The sequence below is a fragment of the Rana temporaria genome, chromosome 8, assembly GCF_905171775.1.
Source record: "Rana temporaria chromosome 8, aRanTem1.1, whole genome shotgun sequence".
NCBI classification, from domain to species: domain Eukaryota; kingdom Metazoa; phylum Chordata; class Amphibia; order Anura; family Ranidae; genus Rana; species Rana temporaria.
In genome coordinates, this window is record NC_053496.1 from 186,945,168 (window position 1) to 186,963,530 (window position 18,363).

At 47.5% G+C, this 18,363-nt stretch overlaps 1 protein-coding gene across 1 annotated transcript; it reads right to left on the minus strand.

Annotated features, from left to right (window-relative positions):
- Positions 1-11,811: 11,811 nt before the first annotated feature.
- LOC120910644 (zinc finger protein 572-like) lies at positions 11,812-18,005 on the minus strand. Its single transcript, XM_040322397.1, has 2 exons — positions 17,379-18,005; positions 11,812-11,999 (listed from the first exon to the last, which is right to left on the minus strand). Exons 1-2 carry the CDS (start codon positions 17,755-17,757, stop codon positions 11,812-11,814), a joined length of 567 nt encoding a protein of 188 aa, XP_040178331.1. The 5' UTR covers positions 17,758-18,005.
- Between the last annotated feature and the right edge of the window lie 358 nt (positions 18,006-18,363).

Here is an 18,363-nt window from a genome sequence, read left to right on the forward strand (position 1 = left end):
GACCGAGTAACATTTAAGGCCCTCTGCCTGACGCACAAATGTGTACAAGGAATCGCCCCCCAATATTTATGTGAAAAAATAAAATACCACAACCCCAATCGCGTTCTTCGATCAACTAACCAAAATATACGCCAAATCCCCAAGGCCCGCTACAAGACCAAAGGAGAATGAAGATTCGCAATCCAAGGACCTCGACTGTGGAACGCATTACCAACTAACATGCGAATGGAAGTAAATCATCAGGCCTTCAGAAAAAAGCTCAAGACTCACCTCTTCTTAAGGCTGAAACAGAAAATGGATACCAAAGCGCCTTGAGGCGATTCAGTTTGCATTTGTAGCGCTATACAAGTTATTCACTCACTCATCTTCATCAGTACATGTTCTATCCCACCAACCTTGTAACAGTGAGGGATGGTGTGACCTTCCTGTGTGGAATCCCGGGAATACAGAGGACGGGGACATCTCTCTGGGGGGTTCCTGGTATTAGGTGGCTCCATCATATCCTTGTGTCCTTCTGAAAACTCCTCCATCACTCCATACTCCTCATCCTCCTCTTTATACTCTTCTTTTACAACAATATTATAATCCCCGAGGTTTCCACTCTGAATATAGAATAAAACATTCATTATAATAAACATGTTTGTGTATAAATCATAACTACCAATAATTGTTCCTCATCTACCTGATGATGGTGGGGGATGGTGTGACCTTCCTGTGTGGAATCCCGGGAATACAGAGGACGGGGACTCTCTGGTGGGTTTCTGTAGCTGGATGACTCCTCCATGGTGTCCTGGTACAGATCTTTGTGTTCTTCCTCCATCACCCCATCCTCATCATCCTCCTCTTTTATCTCTTCTTTAACCTCAACTTTAGGATCTCTCAGGTTTCCACTCTGAATATAGAATAAAAATGACATCAATGGTAACAATGCAGATAATGATACTATCAGTGATTGTTCCTCATCTACCTGATGATGGTGGGGGATGGTGTGACCTTCCTGTGTGGAATCCCGGGAATACAGAGGACGGGGACATCTCTCTGGTGGGTTCCTGGTATTAGGTGGCTCCATCATATCCTTGTGTTCCTCTGAAAACTCCTCCATCACTCCATACTCCTCATCCTCCTCTTTATACTCTTCTTTTACAACAATATTTTCATCCCCGAGGTTTCCACTCTGAATATAGAATAAAACATTCATTGTAACAAACATGCTGTGTATAAATCATAACCACCAATAATTGTTCCTCATCTACCTGATGATGGTGGGGGATGGTGTGACCTTCCTGTGTGGAATCCCGGGAATACAGAGGATGGGGACATCTCTCTGGTGGGTTCCTGTAGCTTGGGGACTCCCCCGTTGTGTCCTGGTACAGATCTTTGTGTTCTTTTGGAACCTCTGACTCTTCCATTACCCCATCCTCATCATCCTCCTCCTTTATCTCTTCTTTAACCTCAACTTTAGGATCTCTCAGGTTTCCACTCTGAATATAGAATAAAAATGACATCAATGGTAACAATGCAGATAATGTACAGATCCTAATGATACTATCAGTGATTGTTCCTCATCTACCTGCTGATGGTGGGGGATGGTGTGATCTTCCTGTGTGGAATCCCAAGAGGAGTACCGAGGACGGGGACATTCTCTATTACTTAGTGGCTCCATGATGTTCTTGTAGAGATCATTGTTTTTTTCAGAAAAATCCTCGATCACTCCATACTTTCCATCCTCCTCTTTACCGTCAATATTATAATCCTTCAGGTTTCCACTCTAAACACATAATGAAACATTAAAAGAAACAACCATGTGTATAAATCATAACTACCAATAATTGTTCCTCATCTACCTGATGATGGTGGGGGATGGTGTGACCTTCCTGTGTGGAATCCCGGGAATACAGAGGACGGGGACATCTCTCTGGTGGGTTCCCATTACTGGATCCATCTGTAGGAAACACACACACTGACTGAATACATTGTTTCTATGTGTTTATCAGATGATGGGGGATCTAGGTGGAGCCTCCGTACTGCTCTCTCCTTTACAATAAAGTCTCCTCTTACCCGGTGATGTGAGGGGCGGCTGATTGTCCATCATGACGTCCTTGTAGAGATCCTTGTGTCCTTCTAAATACTCCCACTCCTCCATGGAGAAATAGACAGTGACATCCTGACAAACACAATGATACAGTCACCATCAAGACACATGGATAGGGGGAGAGAAGGTGCTGCACGGGGAAACATAGAAAAGTGACAGCAGGATAAGACAGTAGTCTATCAAGTCTGCCCCTTTTTTTCCATTAAATTTATCATCTGACTATAGGTCTATGTTTGTCCCAAGCATGTTTGAAGCCATAGACTGATGACTGTCTCACTACCTCTGCTGGTAGTTGATTCCAATCATCAACCACCCTTGTAGTGTTTACTTGTCTCTCTCCAAACCTCTGAGTGTTGTTTCACTCTGGTTCTTTGTTCCTCTATTATTTCTGAGTTTTTCTGACACATGAGATAAAATTTCTGACAGGGAGGGAGATAAGCACACAGAGCGTCAGAGAACGGTTCTGCATGCTCCTTCGTTCCTCTGACCATGTAGGGGGGGGGGGGGGTGTCCCTTTCCTCCAATCATGTCTCACACAGTGTATAAGAGCTGCAGTTCTCCACCCCCTCCTCTGTACTCCTAACAGATGAGGAAGGATTTTATCACAAATATGCCCCTTATGTAGGAGGATTTGTTTGATCTCTGTTTATCATCCAAGGCCAGTCACTTCGCTGGGTGTATGAGAAGGTTTATGACTACTTTAAGTTCCTCTAGTGATATTAGGATCTATATAGAGGAATCAGGACCTCCTTCCTTCTGCTGGAGACCCCTCTAGAGATATACAGATCTATATAGAGGGATCAGGACCTCCTTCCTCCTGCTGGTTACCCCTCTAGTGATATAAAGATCTATATAGAGGAATCAGGACCTCCTTCCTCCTGATGAAGACCCCTCTAGTGATATAAAGATCTATATAGAGGAATCAGGACCTCCTTCCTCCTGATGAAGACCCCTCTAGTGATATAAAGATCTATATAGAGGAATCAGGACCTCCTTCCTCCTGCTGGTGACCCCTCTAGTGATATAAAGATCTATATAGAGGAATCAGGACCTCCTTCCTCCTTCTGGTGACCCCTCTAGTGATATAAAGATCTATATAGAGGAATCAGGACCTCCTTCCTCCTGATGGTGACCCCTCTAGTGATATAAAGATCTATATAGAGGAATCAGGACCTCCTTCCTCCTGCTGGTGACCTCTCTAGTGATATAAAGATCTATATAGAGGAATCGGGACCTCCTTCCTCCTGCTGGAGACCCCTCTAGTGATATAAAGATCTATATAGAGGAATCAGGACCTCCTTCCTCCTGATGAAGACCCCTCTAGTGATATAAAGATCTATATAGAGGAATCAGGACCTCCTTCCTCCTGATGAAGACCCCTCTAGTGATATAAAGATCTATATAGAGGAATCAGGACCTCCTTCCTCCTGCTGGTGACCCCTCTAGTGATATAAAGATCTATATAGAGGAATCAGGACCTCCTTCCTCCTTCTGGTGACCCCTCTAGTGATATAAAGATCTATATAGAGGAATCAGGACCTCCTTCCTCCTGATGGTGACCCCTCTAGTGATATAAAGATCTATATAGAGGAATCAGGACCTCCTTCCTCCTGCTGGTGGTGATCCCTCTAGTGATATAAAGATCTATATAGAGGAATCAGGACCTCTTTCCTCCTGCTGGTGACCCCTCTAGTGATATAAAGATCTATATAGAGGAATCGGGACCTCCTTCCTCCTGCTGGCGATATAAAGATCTATATAGAAGAATTGGGACCTCCTTCCTCCTGCTGGCGATATAAAGATCTATATAGAGGAATCAGGACCCCCTTCCTCCTGCTGGTGACCCCTTTAGTGATATAAACATCTATATAGAGGAATCAGGACCTCCTTCCTCCTGCTGGTGACCCCTTTAGTGATATAAAGATCTATATAGAGGAATCAGGACCTCCTTCCTCCTGCTGGTGAGCCTTCTAGTGATATAAAGATCTATATAGAGGCTCCCGGGTCCACAGGAAGAGCAGAGGAGCCCGGGGTATATGGCGGAGGTATTCGGGTGCTGGGGAGGGGTTGCTATCATCAAATAAAAGGTGTGGAAGTGCCCATTTCAGTACAACCCAAATCTCATCCCTCATACAAGAGACTGATACGGACAGAAGGTGACACATCTCCAAAATAAAGAGAATGTGAGGCCCGTAAGTGGGGGGAATGTTCTGACCCTGAAGGGGTTAATCTAGGTCTCCACACTATATATGTGTGTATCATCATCTGCTGGAGATAAAAGACGTCACAGTGACTATGGAGGAAGAGGACGGACATGACGGGGTTACTGGGTGTAAATAGAAAATAAGATCTTATTACCTCCTCTGCTGCCAATTTCTGCAAAGTCACCTTTGTACTTCGTACCTCAGGAATGTCCCGTCTGTAGCGACATCACTTCCTGTCTTCCATAGAGACTTCCCATCTGTATCAGACATTACTTCCTGTCTTCATAGACACTTCCTGTCTCTATGGTAGAAGTGAGATCACCACCTTGTGGAGCTCAGCGGAACTGCAGCCCCAAGAAATGTCTCGTATTGTAAACAAGGCCTTGTGCTGTGTTTGTATGTACTGTATATATTCTTATATGCACTTCGCCTTGAGGCAGGCCAAGTTCCTCCACCCCAGACTCTCTTATTCATGTCTTTATGGACCTTGTTTTGTGCACTGGTCCAAAGCATTTGGTGGAGGGGGGATTATGGTGTGGGGTTGTTTTTCAGGGGTTGGGCTTGGCCCCGTAGTTCCCCGTAGTGAAGAGAACTCTTAAGGCGTCAGAATACCAAGACATTTTGAACAATTTCATGCCCCCAACTTTGTGGGAACAGTTTGGGGGCGGCCCCTTCCTGTTCCAACATGACTGCACACCAGAGCACAAAGCAAGGTCCATAAAGACATGGATGAGCGAGTTTGGGGTGGAGGAACATGACTGGCCTGCACAGAGTCCTGACCTCAACCTGATAAAACACCTTTGGGATGAATTAGAGCGGAGACTGTGAGCCAGGCCTTCTCGTTCCAACATCAGAGCCCCATATGCGCTTCTGGAAGAATGGTCAAACATTCCCACAGACACACTTCTAAACCTTGTGGAAGGCCATCCCAGAAGAGTTGACACAGAACACAGAATTACACTATATCTACAATTATATATTTACTGTTGACTGTCTCACCGCCTCTGCTGGCAGTTTATTCCAAGCATCAACTACCCTTTCAGTAAAATAATACTTTCTAAGATTAGTTTAGAACTTTCCTGCTGTTAGTTGGAGGTCATGTACCTGTTGTCTTGATTTTGGTTTTATATTCACCCCCTTGATGTATTTATATGTTTTTGTCATGTCCCCCTTTCCCTTCTTCTCTCCATACTGTACATATTAAAGTGTTTGTACACCTTGGTCATGAATCTCAAATGAAGCACATGTACAGGGCTTGGAAAAAGTATTCATACCCCTTGACATTTTCCACATTTTGCCATGTTACAACCAAAACATTTATTTTATTGGGATTGTATGTGATAGACCAACACCTTGTCTGGCTGGAGAACTCCCCTCTGGAGTGATTGCGGTCCCGAGCTCCTCTGCTCCGGCGGCGCTACTTTTATTCCCGACTCGGATGGTGGAATGGTGAGGCTCCCCTTTCCCGATCACTGGGGCTCTTCCGTACAGCCCGATCCAGGTGCCGCTACTCTCCGGTCATGGGGATCAGAGCCCCGCCGGGTCCCAGTGTCAGAACAGACTTCCCTGTGGCTCGGTACCCCCGTGTCTACTAAATCGCTGTAGCGGCGTTCTTTAATCTGGATTATCTCAGGCATCAACTTGTCCTGGGGATGGCCTGGCTGGAGAGCTCCACCGCTGGGGGTTGGCAGTCCCAGGCTCCTCTACTCCGGCAGGAGCACTTTTATTCCCGGCTCGGATGGTGGAATGGTGGAATGGTGAGTAGGGATGCCACTTTTTCTTCAAACCAAACCCGAACACTTTAGAGGCACAGTATAGTATACACTATAGGATTGTAACTGACCTGAGACACCTTTGAGCAGTCCAAAGAGAATAGTAATGCGGCGAACATAGTGCCCCCTCACTATCCTGTCAGGCCCTGTTCCAAGCCACATTCCTGTCTGAATAATGTGTCTGGGTTTCAGGTGGACTGTCCAGGTGAATCCCAGACAGGTGGCAACCCTACACATGATTCAAAACCCGAACTGTCCAGGTGAATCCTGGACAGGTGGCAACCCTAATGGTGAGGCTCCCCTTTCCAGATCACTGGGGCACACGGCTCTTCCGTGCATCCCGATCCAGGTGCCGCTACTCTCCGGTCATGGCGATCAGAGCCCCGCCGGATCCCAGTGCCAGTACAGACTTCTCTGTGGCTCAGTACCCCCGTGTCTACTAAAACTATGTAGCGGCGTTCTTTAATCTAGACCAGTGTTTCTCAACTCCAGTCCTCAAGGCGCCCCAACAGGTCATGGTTTCAGGCTTTCCATTATTTTGCTCAGGTGATTTGATCAGTTTCACTGCCTTAGAAATTCCCACAGCCGTTTCATCTGAAGGAAATCCTGAAAACATGACCTGTTGGGGCGCCTTGAGGACTGGAGTTGAGAAACACTGATCTAGACTATCTCAGGCATCAACTTGTCCCGGGCATCGCCTGGCTGGAGAGCTCCACCGCTGGGAGTCCCGGGCTCCTCTGCTCTGGCGGCAACACTTTTATTCCCGGCTCGGATGGTGGAATGGTGGGGCTCCCCTTTGTCCCGGTCACTACACTACTCCATACAGCCTGATCTGGGTGCCGCTACTCTTCCCCTCCAGGGTATGGTCATGGCGATCAGAGCCCTGCCGGGTCCCAGTGTCAGTACAGACATCTCCGTGGCTCGGTACCCCTGTGTCTACTAAAGCGCTGTTGCCGCATTCTTCAAATGGCTGCTCGGCGCTTTGCGGGAGGACGCCTGCCACCTGCTGGACACAGCGAGCGGTGCAGTTAGAGAGCAGATTGCTGCTGTTATTCTGTATTACGTCATTCCCTGGCAAGGTAGGCAGGAGAATTGTGGCGCCAATGGCGGTGAAATCCAGCCTCTCACATCAATCAGCAGTCACTCCCCCAGCACAGAGGCTGCTACTGCGTGTGTCACCGATATATGTAACAGGCTGCACTCCCGCTGGCTCTGCTATTACCTGCAGGGCTGGGGGACTCCGGTGTCGGGAGACGGGGGTCGGAGCTGGCTGGACTGAGGATACTCATATCAGCAACTTGATCTGCTTCTGAAGCTTTTAACTAAATCAAAAGATCGTGATTAGGTCTGTCAGTCACCGCTGACTAGTCATAATACATATGGGGGAAGTACGGGGCGGATGCCTTATCTATGTTATACAGCCAAATGTATGTGCGAGTGAGTGAGTGAATAACTTGTATAGCGCTACAAATGCGAACTGAATCGCCTAAAGGCGCTTGGCACCCAATAGTTGGGTCTTGAGTTTTTTTCTGAAGGCCTGGTGATCAATTTCCATTCAGATGTTAGTCGGTTATGCGTTCCACAGTCGAGATCCTTGGACTGCAAATCTTCATTCTCCTTTGGTCTTGTAACGGGCTTTGCGGATTTGCAGTAGTTTTTGGTTAGTAGATCGAAGAACGCGATTGGGGTTTGGGTATTTTATTTTCTCAAGCAAATATTTGGGGGCGTTTCCGTGTACACGTTTGTGCATCGGGCATAGGGCCTTAAATGTGACTTGGTCCTTTACGGCCAGCCAATGGAGGGATCTCAGGGACGGAGTGATCGGTTCCCAGGGTTTTTCCCTGTTACCAGTCAAGCCGCCGTGTTCTGGAAGACTTGAAGACGTGCAATCTGGTATTATGGAAGTCCGAGGTAGAGAGAATTTGCATAATCTAACCTGGAGTTGATAATTGTCCCTACCACTACTGCTGTATCCTCTTTCGGGATGTGCGGGCTGGGTCCCCTCCCTTCTGAGCTCCATGGGCGGGGACTTCTCCCTCCTGAGCTACACGGGTTGGGTCTCCTCCCTCCTGAGCTCCCCGTGGTGGGGCTCCTCCTTCCTGATCTCCTTGTCTTGAGCTTCACGGGTTGGGTCTCCTTCCTCCTGAGCTTCATGGGCTTGGTTCTCCTTCCCCCTGAGCTTCACAGGCTTGGTCTGCTCCATGTGGTTATTAAATTTGTCCTCCCCTCTTTATTTTTCCAAAGTCTAAGCTTCACAGGCTGGGTCTCCTCCCTCCTGAGCTTCACGGGCTGTGCCTCCTTCCTCCTGAGCTCCCCATGGTGGGACTCCTCCCTCTTGAGCTCCACGGGCTGGGTCTCCTCCCTCCTGAGCTCCATGGGCTGGGTCTCCTCCCTCCTGAGCTCCCTGGTGGTGGGTCTTCTCCCTTCTGAGCTCCACGGGCGGGGTTTCCTCCCTCCTGAGCTCCACAGGCTGGGTATCCTCCTTCATGAGCTCCACGGGCTGGGTCTCCTCACTACTGAGCTCCACGGGCTGAGTCTCCTCCCTCCTGAGCTGCAGTGGCTGGATCTCCTCCCTCCTGAGATCCCCGTGGTGGGGCTCCTCCATCCTGAGCTCTTTGTGGTGGAGCTCCTCCCTCCTGAGCTTCACGGGTTGGGTCTCCTCCCTCCTGAACTCCCTGTGATGGGTCTCCTCCCTCCTGAGCTTCATGGGCTGGGTCTCCTCCCTCCTGAGCTTCACGGGCTGTGCCTCCTTCTTCCTGAGCTCCCCATGGTGGGACTCCTCCCTCTTGAGCTCCACGGGCTGGGTCTCCTCCCTCCTGAGCTCCACGGGCTGGGTCTCCTCCCTCCTGAGCTCCCTGGTGGTGGGTCTCCTCCCTCCTGAGCTCCAGTGGCTGGGTCTCCTCTTTCTTGAGCACCCCGTGGAGGGTCTCCTCCCTCCTGAACACCCCGTGGTGGGTCTCCTCCCTCCTGAGCAGAGAGCACCCATATATACAGCATGATCTGTGAGATTTTCACACGCTTAGTCCTGCACTACGTTCATTTCATCATTTGTCACGGTCACCATGGGGGGGAAAAAATATCCATGTTTAACCACTTAAGGACCGAGCCTCCTTCTGAGAGTTGGTGTTTACAAGTTAAAAACATTTTTTTTGCTAGAAAATTACTTAGAACCCCCAAACATTATATATATATTTGTGATCACTGCCCTGTCACTAGGAAGACTGGGGAAATGCTTGTTTACATCAGCATTTCCCCATTCTTCCACGATCGTGGGTATCCCCACAGACATCGAGTCCGCGGGACCCGCGTGTCCACAATGCCGCTTCTTAAAGGGGACATATATATACGTCCTTTTGCCTGCCTGTGCCATGCTGCAGACGTATGTCTGCGTGCGGCGGTTAAAGTTCATGCTCGTGTAAAGGCAGGCGTCCCAATACTTTTGGTAATATGGTGTATGCAAGAGAATGTAAATTCACATGTATGTATATGTGTGTATATTGTTTGGTTTACATAGAATTAAAGGCCCAGATTCTCAAAGGGCTTACGACGGCGCAACGCCATGTACGTCGTCGTAAGTCCTAATCTGGGCCGTCGTATCTATGCGACTGATTCTTAGAATCAGTTACGCATAGATATCCATTAGATCCGACAGGCGTAAGTCTCTTACGCCGTCGGATCTTAACTGCATTTTTTTTTTTGCCCGCTAGGTGGCGCTTTCGTCGTTTTCCCTGTTGAGTATGCAAATTAGCTAGTTACGCGAATTCCCGAAGGTACGCGCGGCCGACGCAGTAAAGTTACGGCGATTACGTTAGGCTTTATCCGGCGTAAAGTTGCCCCTGGGTCTATGAGGCGCAATCAATGTTAAGTATGGCCGTCGTTCCCGTGTCGAAATTTATAAATTTACGTCGTTTGCGTAAGTCGTCCGTGAATGGGGCTGGACGCCATTTACGTTCACATCGAAACCAATGACGTCCTTGCAACGTCATTTGGAGCAATGCACCCTGGGATATTTTACGGACGGCGCATGCGCAGTACGTTTGGCGCGGGAACGCACTTCATTTAAATGCTGCACGCCCCCTACCCGCCTAATTTGAATTAGGCGGGCTTGCGCCGGGTGATTTACGCTGCGCCGCCGCAACTTTACAGGCAAGTTCTTTGTGAATAAAGCACTTGCCTGAAAAACTTGAGGCGGCGTAACGTAAATGAGATACGTTACGCCCGCCCTAAGTTACGCCATTCTACGAGAATCTGCCCCAAAGAGTTTGACAGTTTTGTGATTGAGCAATGTCCATGAAGAAACTTCCCGTTTCTGTTAAAAAGTAAAATATAAAGCCCTGTACACACGATCGGATATCTGATGGAATCTAATCCCATGGATTTTTTCGTCGGATATCCGATGAAGCTGACTTTCATCAGTCTTGCCTACACACCATCGGTCAAAAATCCGACCGTGTCCAACGCGGTGACGTAAAACGCTACGACGTGCTGAGAAAAATTAAGTTCAATGCTCCCCAGCATGCGTCGACTTGATTCTGAGCATGCGTGGATTTTCGACCGATGGACTTCCACACAGACGATCGTTTTTTTCTATCGGTTTTTTATCCATAGGAAAATTTTAAAACATGTTCCATTTTTTTTCACCGTTGGAAAACAAACCGATGGGGCCCACACACGATCGGTTTGTCCGATGAAAAAGGTCCATCGGTCTGTTTTCATCAGACAAACCGATCGTGTGTGCAGGGCTTAAGTCTATCTGTAGGCAACATGGGCCAGATCCACAAAAACGGGTGTATATTTAGGCGGGCGTAGCGCATCTCAGAGTGGCTCGTAGGGTATCCACAAAGCACTTGCTCCCATATGTGCACCGGCGTAACGTAAATCTGCCGGCGTAAGCCCACGCAATTCAAAGTAGGCTTGGAGTGGGCGTGTTGTATGGTAATCTGGTATGACCCCACGTAATTGACGCTTTTTACGAATGGTACATGCGCCGTCCGTGGACGTATGCCAGTGCGCATGCGCAAAATCATGTCGCAAATAGTCAATGCTTTCGACGTGAACGTAACTTACGCAAAGCCCTATTCGCAAACGATTTACGACGGAAAATGACGGAAAATTTGACGCTGTCCCGACATCCATACCTAACAATGCATACACCTCATAGAGGTACACCTCATAGAGGCAGGGGTAATGTTACGCCAGAAAAAAGCCTTACGTAAACAACGTAAAAAAATGCGCCGGGCGGACGTACGTTTCAGAATCGGTGTATCTAGCTAATTTGCATACTCTACGCGGAAATCAACGGAAGCGCCACCTAGCGGCCAGCGTAAATATGCACCTAAGATTCGGCGGCGTACTAAGACGTATGTCAGTCGGATCTAGCCCACATTCAGTCGTATCTTGTTTTGTGGATTGTTTTGTGGATCATAGAACTTACGCGGCGTATCAATAGATACGCCCAGGGCTCAAGTCCTGCAGGAACGCGTGGGAACGGAGTTCCTGCACTTTTTTCAAAGCAGGAACGCAGTTCCCTTTGCAGGACTAGAGCAAGTGGCGATGCCCAGCTCGAGTCACTGTCAGGGGCAGGCGAACCTTAGTAATCCTTTATGTTACTGGCCGTTTCCTGTATATGGATTCATTGGTGGGGGAGTGGATCTTGAGTGGGAGTTCCCACACTTTTTTCCCCAGGACTTGACCCCTGGATACGCCACCGTAAGTTCTTTGTGGATCTGGCCCCATCTGTTTCTCACCTAGACTGTGGCATATCTTTATCTGCAAGAAACATCTGTGTTTCACATACATGGAGCTGTGCATTCTTGCGACATATCTTGTGGTTTAAGACAGAGCCCAGAGAACATTTTCTGTCCTGACTGTAACATACATCATTGAGATGAAAACAGGAACTTGCATTGCCAGGATGGAAGCAGATGCTTGCTAAATAGATAAATACTGTACTTTGTGTTCTAATAAACCAGACATCAATTCATACACGAAGCAAACTGTTCTCTGTGTGTATTGGTTCGTCTCTCAGATCTGACGGGTCACTGAAGTGTTATTTTGCATTACCTAAGAATACACCTGGGTGGTTATATTACATATCCTCATCAGTGTATGTCTATGACTGATGACTAAATACTGGAAATAATGGGCCAGATTCACAAAGAGATACGACGGCGTATCTCCTGATACGCCGTCGTATCTCTGAGATCCGACGGTCGGATCTATGCGACTGATTCATAAGAACCAGTTACGCACAGATCTCCCTTAGATCCGACTGGTGTAAGTGACTTACACCGTCGGATCTTAGGCTGCAATATCCCGCCGGCCGATAGGCGTCGCTTCGGTTTTTTACGCGAGGAATATGCAAATTCCGATTTCCGCCGATTCAGAAACGAACGCCCGCCCGTCGCTTTTTTTTTACGTCGTTTGCGTTCGGCTTTTTCCGGCGGATAGTTACCCCTGCTATATGAGGGGTAGCTAATGTTAAGTATGGCCGTCGTTCCCGCGCCGAGTTTCAAATTTTTACGTCGTTTGCGTAAGTCGGTCGGGAATACGGATGGCCGGAATTTACGTTGCCGCCGAAAACAATGACGTCCTAGCCACGTCATTTGTAGCATGCGCACTGGGAATTCCGCCGGGGGAGTTACGATCCGCCGGCGCAAGTTTGGAGGTAAGTGCTTTGTGAATACTGCACTAGCCTCGCAAAAGTGCGCCGGCGAATCGTAAATCACATAAGATTACGCGGATCTAAAGATCCGCTAATCTATATGAATCTAGCCCAATGTATCTTTAACAACACAGAATTACACGAGATCTACAATTATATACTTCTACAGATCACATCTCAGCTACGGGCAAAACTAACCGACTCTTCTATTACAGGCCACTAGAAGGAACTGATTATTATAGGACAGGGATCCTCAAACTACGGCCCTTCAGCTGTTGTAGAACTACACATCCCATGAGGCATTGTAACACACTGATATTCACAGACATGACTGGGCATGATGGGAATTGTAGTTCCTGAACAACTGGAGGGCCGTAGTTTGAAGACCCATGTTATAGGAAATCATCATTTGCCACGGTTGGAGGAATGTGTGTGAGGCCCCGTACACACGACCGAGTTTCTCGGCAGAATTCAGCCAGAAACTCGGTCGGAGCTGGATTCTGCCGAGAAACTCGGTCGTGTGTACACTTTTCAGCGAGGAACCCGTCGAGCCGAAAAGAAAACATGTTCTCTATTTCCTCGTTGTTCAATGAGGAAAGTCGGCCCGCCGAGCTCCTCGGCGGCTTCCACACTGAACTCGCCGAGGAACTCGATGTGTTTGGCATGTCGAGTTCCTCGGTCGTGTGTACGGGGCCTCACATTTGAAGAACAAATTGGATAGAAGAAGATCCTGGACTGCCGCACTCCTTAAAACCATGTCTTTATTGTACAAATAAAATCCAAAAAACAACCAAAGCGATGCAGTCAAAATGAAGTGAACAGGAAAAAGGTGGCTGACATGTTTCACATCATGTGATGCTTACTCATATTGGAATTTATTTGTACAATAAAGATATCGTTTTAAGCAGTGCGGCAGTCCAGGATCTCCTTCTATCCAATGCACCTGTGCATAGCCAGCACCCTTTTGGTTTAGTGGGATGGAAGCAAAGCCAAGGGATCAGCAGTTTTTAGAGCAATATCACCTCTCACTTGAAGAACAAATTGTTAAACAAAACAGACCTGTAATGCCGTGTACACACGATCTTTTTTTGGCATGAAAAAAACATGTGTGGGCTTCACATAATTTTTCGGGTTCTGAAAAACGTAATTTTTTTCATGCCGAAAAATGATCGTGTGTATGCGCTATCAGTGTTTGTGAAATCTTCCACCACAAATTGTACTCAGCCAATGAGAGGTAATGACTCCATTTTTATTTTTCTCCTGCTATCAATGGCCAACACTTCATCCATGTCTTTGGTGATCTCTGATCTCCTTATGAAGTGTTTCTTACATGATGAAGATCAGCCATGGAGTATATCTGAGGTGTATATCAGGGTGTGCTTCTTCCCCACATGTCCAGCAACATTCATATACAAGACATTTCCCGCACTCACTAATACACCTCGAGGGTTGTGTGCGAGCCCTGATTTACAGGAAGACCGAGTGTCCCTCACTCAGGACATGAAAGTGGCTTCTCCCCTGTATGAGATCTTTGATGTCTGGAAAGATTGGACTTCAGTGTAAAACATTTCCCGCACTCAGCACAGGAAAATGGCTTCTCCGGCATGTGAGACTTCAGATGTGTAGCAAGATATGAATTTTTTTCAAAACTTTTCCCACACTCAGAACAGGAATACGGCTTCTCCCCTGTGTGCAATTTCTGATGTCTGCGAAGATTGGACTTCTGTGAAAAACATTTCCCGCATTCAGGACAGGGAAATCGCTTCTCGATTCTTGTGTGAGACTTTAGATGTGTGACAAGAGCCGATTCTTTTAGAAAACATTTCCCACACTCAGAACAGAAAGCCTCGTGAGTCCTTTGGTGTGCGGCAAGATGTGGCTTCTGTGAAAAGCCTTTTCCGCATTTAGGACAGGAATACGGCTTCTCCCCGGTGTGAGATCTCTGATGTGTGATAAGAATTGATTTCATTGCAAAACATTTTCCACACTCAGCACAGAAAAATGGCTTCTCCCCTGTGTGGGATCTCTGATGTGTGGTAAGATTTGAAAGCTGCCTAAAACATTTTCCACACTCAGCACAGGAATACGGCTTCTCCCCCGTGTGCACTCTCTGATGTGCTGAAAGATGGGACTTCTGAAAAAAACCTTTCCCACACTCAGGACAGGAATACGGCTTTTCACCTGTGTGAAATCTTTTATGCTTCTTAAGATTGCCTTTTAAATTGAAACACTTCCATTCAGCCAGAAACTCGGTCGGAGCTGGATTCTGCCGAGAAACTCGGTCGTGTGTACACTTTTCAGCGAGGAACCCGTCGAGCCGAAAAGAAAACATGTTCTCTATTTCCTCGTTGTTCAATGAGGAAAGTCGGCCCGCCGAGCTCCTCGGCGGCTTCCACACTGAACTCGCCGAGGAACTCGATGTGTTTGGCATGTCGAGTTCCTCGGTCGTGTGTACGGGGCCTCACATTTGAAGAACAAATTGGATAGAAGAAGATCCTGGACTGCCGCACTCCTTAAAACCATGTCTTTATTGTACAAATAAAATCCAAAAAACAACCAAAGCGATGCAGTCAAAATGAAGTGAACAGGAAAAAGGTGGCTGACATGTTTCACATCATGTGATGCTTACTCATATTGGAATTTATTTGTACAATAAAGATATCGTTTTAAGCAGTGCGGCAGTCCAGGATCTCCTTCTATCCAATGCACCTGTGCATAGCCAGCACCCTTTTGGTTTAGTGGGATGGAAGCAAAGCCAAGGGATCAGCAGTTTTTAGAGCAATATCACCTCTCACTTGAAGAACAAATTGTTAAACAAAACAGACCTGTAATGCCGTGTACACACGATCTTTTTTTGGCATGAAAAAAACATGTGTGGGCTTCACATAATTTTTCGGGTTCTGAAAAACGTAATTTTTTTCATGCCGAAAAATGATCGTGTGTATGCGCTATCAGTGTTTGTGAAATCTTCCACCACAAATTGTACTCAGCCAATGAGAGGTAATGACTCCATTTTTATTTTTCTCCTGCTATCAATGGCCAACACTTCATCCATGTCTTTGGTGATCTCTGATCTCCTTATGAAGTGTTTCTTACATGATGAAGATCAGCCATGGAGTATATCTGAGGTGTATATCAGGGTGTGCTTCTTCCCCACATGTCCAGCAACATTCATATACAAGACATTTCCCGCACTCACTAATACACCTCGAGGGTTGTGTGCGAGCCCTGATTTACAGGAAGACCGAGTGTCCCTCACTCAGGACATGAAAGTGGCTTCTCCCCTGTATGAGATCTTTGATGTCTGGAAAGATTGGACTTCAGTGTAAAACATTTCCCGCACTCAGCACAGGAAAATGGCTTCTCCGGCATGTGAGACTTCAGATGTGTAGCAAGATATGAATTTTTTTCAAAACTTTTCCCACACTCAGAACAGGAATACGGCTTCTCCCCTGTGTGCAATTTCTGATGTCTGCGAAGATTGGACTTCTGTGAAAAACATTTCCCGCATTCAGGACAGGGAAATCGCTTCTCGATTCTTGTGTGAGACTTTAGATGTGTGACAAGAGCCGATTTTTTTAGAAAACATTTCCCACACTCAGAACAGAAAGCCTCGTGAGTCCTTTGGTGTGCGGCAAGATGTGGCTTCTGTGAAAAGCCTTTTCCGCATTTAGGACAGGAATACGGCTTCTCCCCGGTGTGAGATCTCTGATGTGTGATAAGAATTGATTTCATTGCAAAACATTTTCCACACTCAGCACAGAAAAATGGCTTCTCCCCTGTGTGGGATCTCTGATGTGTGGTAAGATTTGAAAGCTGCCTAAAACATTTTCCACACTCAGCACAGGAATACGGCTTCTCCCCCGTGTGCACTCTCTGATGTGCTGAAAGATGGGACTTCTGAAAAAAACCTTTCCCACACTCAGGACAGGAATACGGCTTTTCACCTGTGTGAAATCTTTTATGCTTCTTAAGATTGCCTTTTAAATTGAAACACTTCCCGCACTCAGCACAGGAAAAAGGCTTATCTGTGGGAGGGACGACACTGTCCCTCACAGTCCGAGGTTTCTCAGGATAAGAGGAATACGATGGCCCGGCACTGTCCCGCACAGTCTGAGGTTTCTCAGGATAAGAGGAATACGATGGTCCGGCACCGTCAGTCTGGGGTTCCTCAGGATTAAAGGAATACGATGGTCCGGCACCGTCCCGCACAGTCTGAGGTTCCTCAGGATAAGAGGAATATGATGGTCCGGCACCGTCCCGCACAGTCTGAGGTTCCTCAGGATAAGAGGAATACGATGGTCCGGCACCGTCCCGCACAGTCTGAGGTTCCTCAGGATTAAAGGAATACGATGGTCCGGCACCGTCCCGCACAGTCTGAGGTTCCTCAGGATAAGAGGAATACGATGGTCCGGCACCGTCCCGCACAGTCTTAGGTTCCTCAGGATAAGAGGAATACGATGGTCCGGCACCGTCCCGCACAGTCTGGGGTTCCTCAGGATTAAAGGAATACGATGGTCCGGCACCGTCCCTCACAGTCTGAGGTTCCTCAGGATAATAGGAATACGATGGTCCGGCACCGTCCCGCACAGTCTGAGGTTCCTCAGGATAAGAGGAATACGATGGTCCGGCACCGACCCGCACAGTCTGAGGTTCCTCAGGATAAGAGGAATACGATGGTCCGGCACCATCCCGCACAGTCTGAGGTGCTTCAGGATACAGTTTTTTTCCAATATGAGATCTTTGATGTTTGGAAACATCGGACTTCCGTAAAAAGCATTTCCCACACTCAGGACAGGAATACGGCTTTTCTCCAGTGTGAGATCTTTGATGTGTGATAAGATTTGAAATCCGTGCAAAACATTTTCCGCATTTAGGACAAGAATATGGCTTCTCCCCCGTGTGAGATCTTTGATGTGTGATAAGAACTACTTTCTGTGCAAAACATTTTCCACAATCAGGACAGCAATATGGCTTCTCCCCTGTGTGAGATCTCTGATGTACGATATGATTTGAAAGGTGCATAAAACGTTTTCCGCACACAGCACAGGAATACGGCTTCTCCCCCGTGTGAGATCTCTGATGTGTTAAAAGACTGGACTTCTGTGAAAAACATTTCCCACACTCAGGACAGGAGAACGGCTTCTCCCCTGTGTGAGTTCTTCTATGCTTCTTAAGATTGCCTTTCAAATTGAAATACTTCCCGCACTCAGGACAAGGAAACCTCTCACCTGATGGAAGGACGGCACCGTCCCGCACAGTCTGAGGTTCCTCAGGATAAGAGGAATACGATGGTCCGGCACTGTCCCGCACAGTCTGAGGTTCCTCAGGATAAGAGGAATACGATGGTCCGGCACCATCCCGCACAGTCTGAGGTTCCTCAGGATAAGAGGAATACGATGGTCCGGCATCGTCCTGCACAGTCTGAAGTTCCTCGGGATAAGAGGAATACGATGGTCCGGCACCATCCGGCACAATCTGAGGTTCCTCAGGATAAGAGGAATACGATGGTCCGGCACCGTCCCGCACAGTCTGAGGTTCCTCAGGATAAGAGGAATACGATGGTCCGGCACCGTCCCGCACAGTCTGAGGTTCCTCAGGATAAGAGGAATACGATGGTCCGGCACCGTC

Coding starts and splice junctions, on each gene's coding strand:
- LOC120910644 (XM_040322397.1), bottom strand. CDS start 17,757: ATGCACCTTTCAAATCATATCGTACATCAGAGATCTCACACAGGGGAG. Junction 12,000..17,378: donor TTATCCTGAGGAACCTCAGA/CTGTGCGGGTCG, acceptor TTATCTATTTAG/CAAGCATCTGCTTCCATCCT.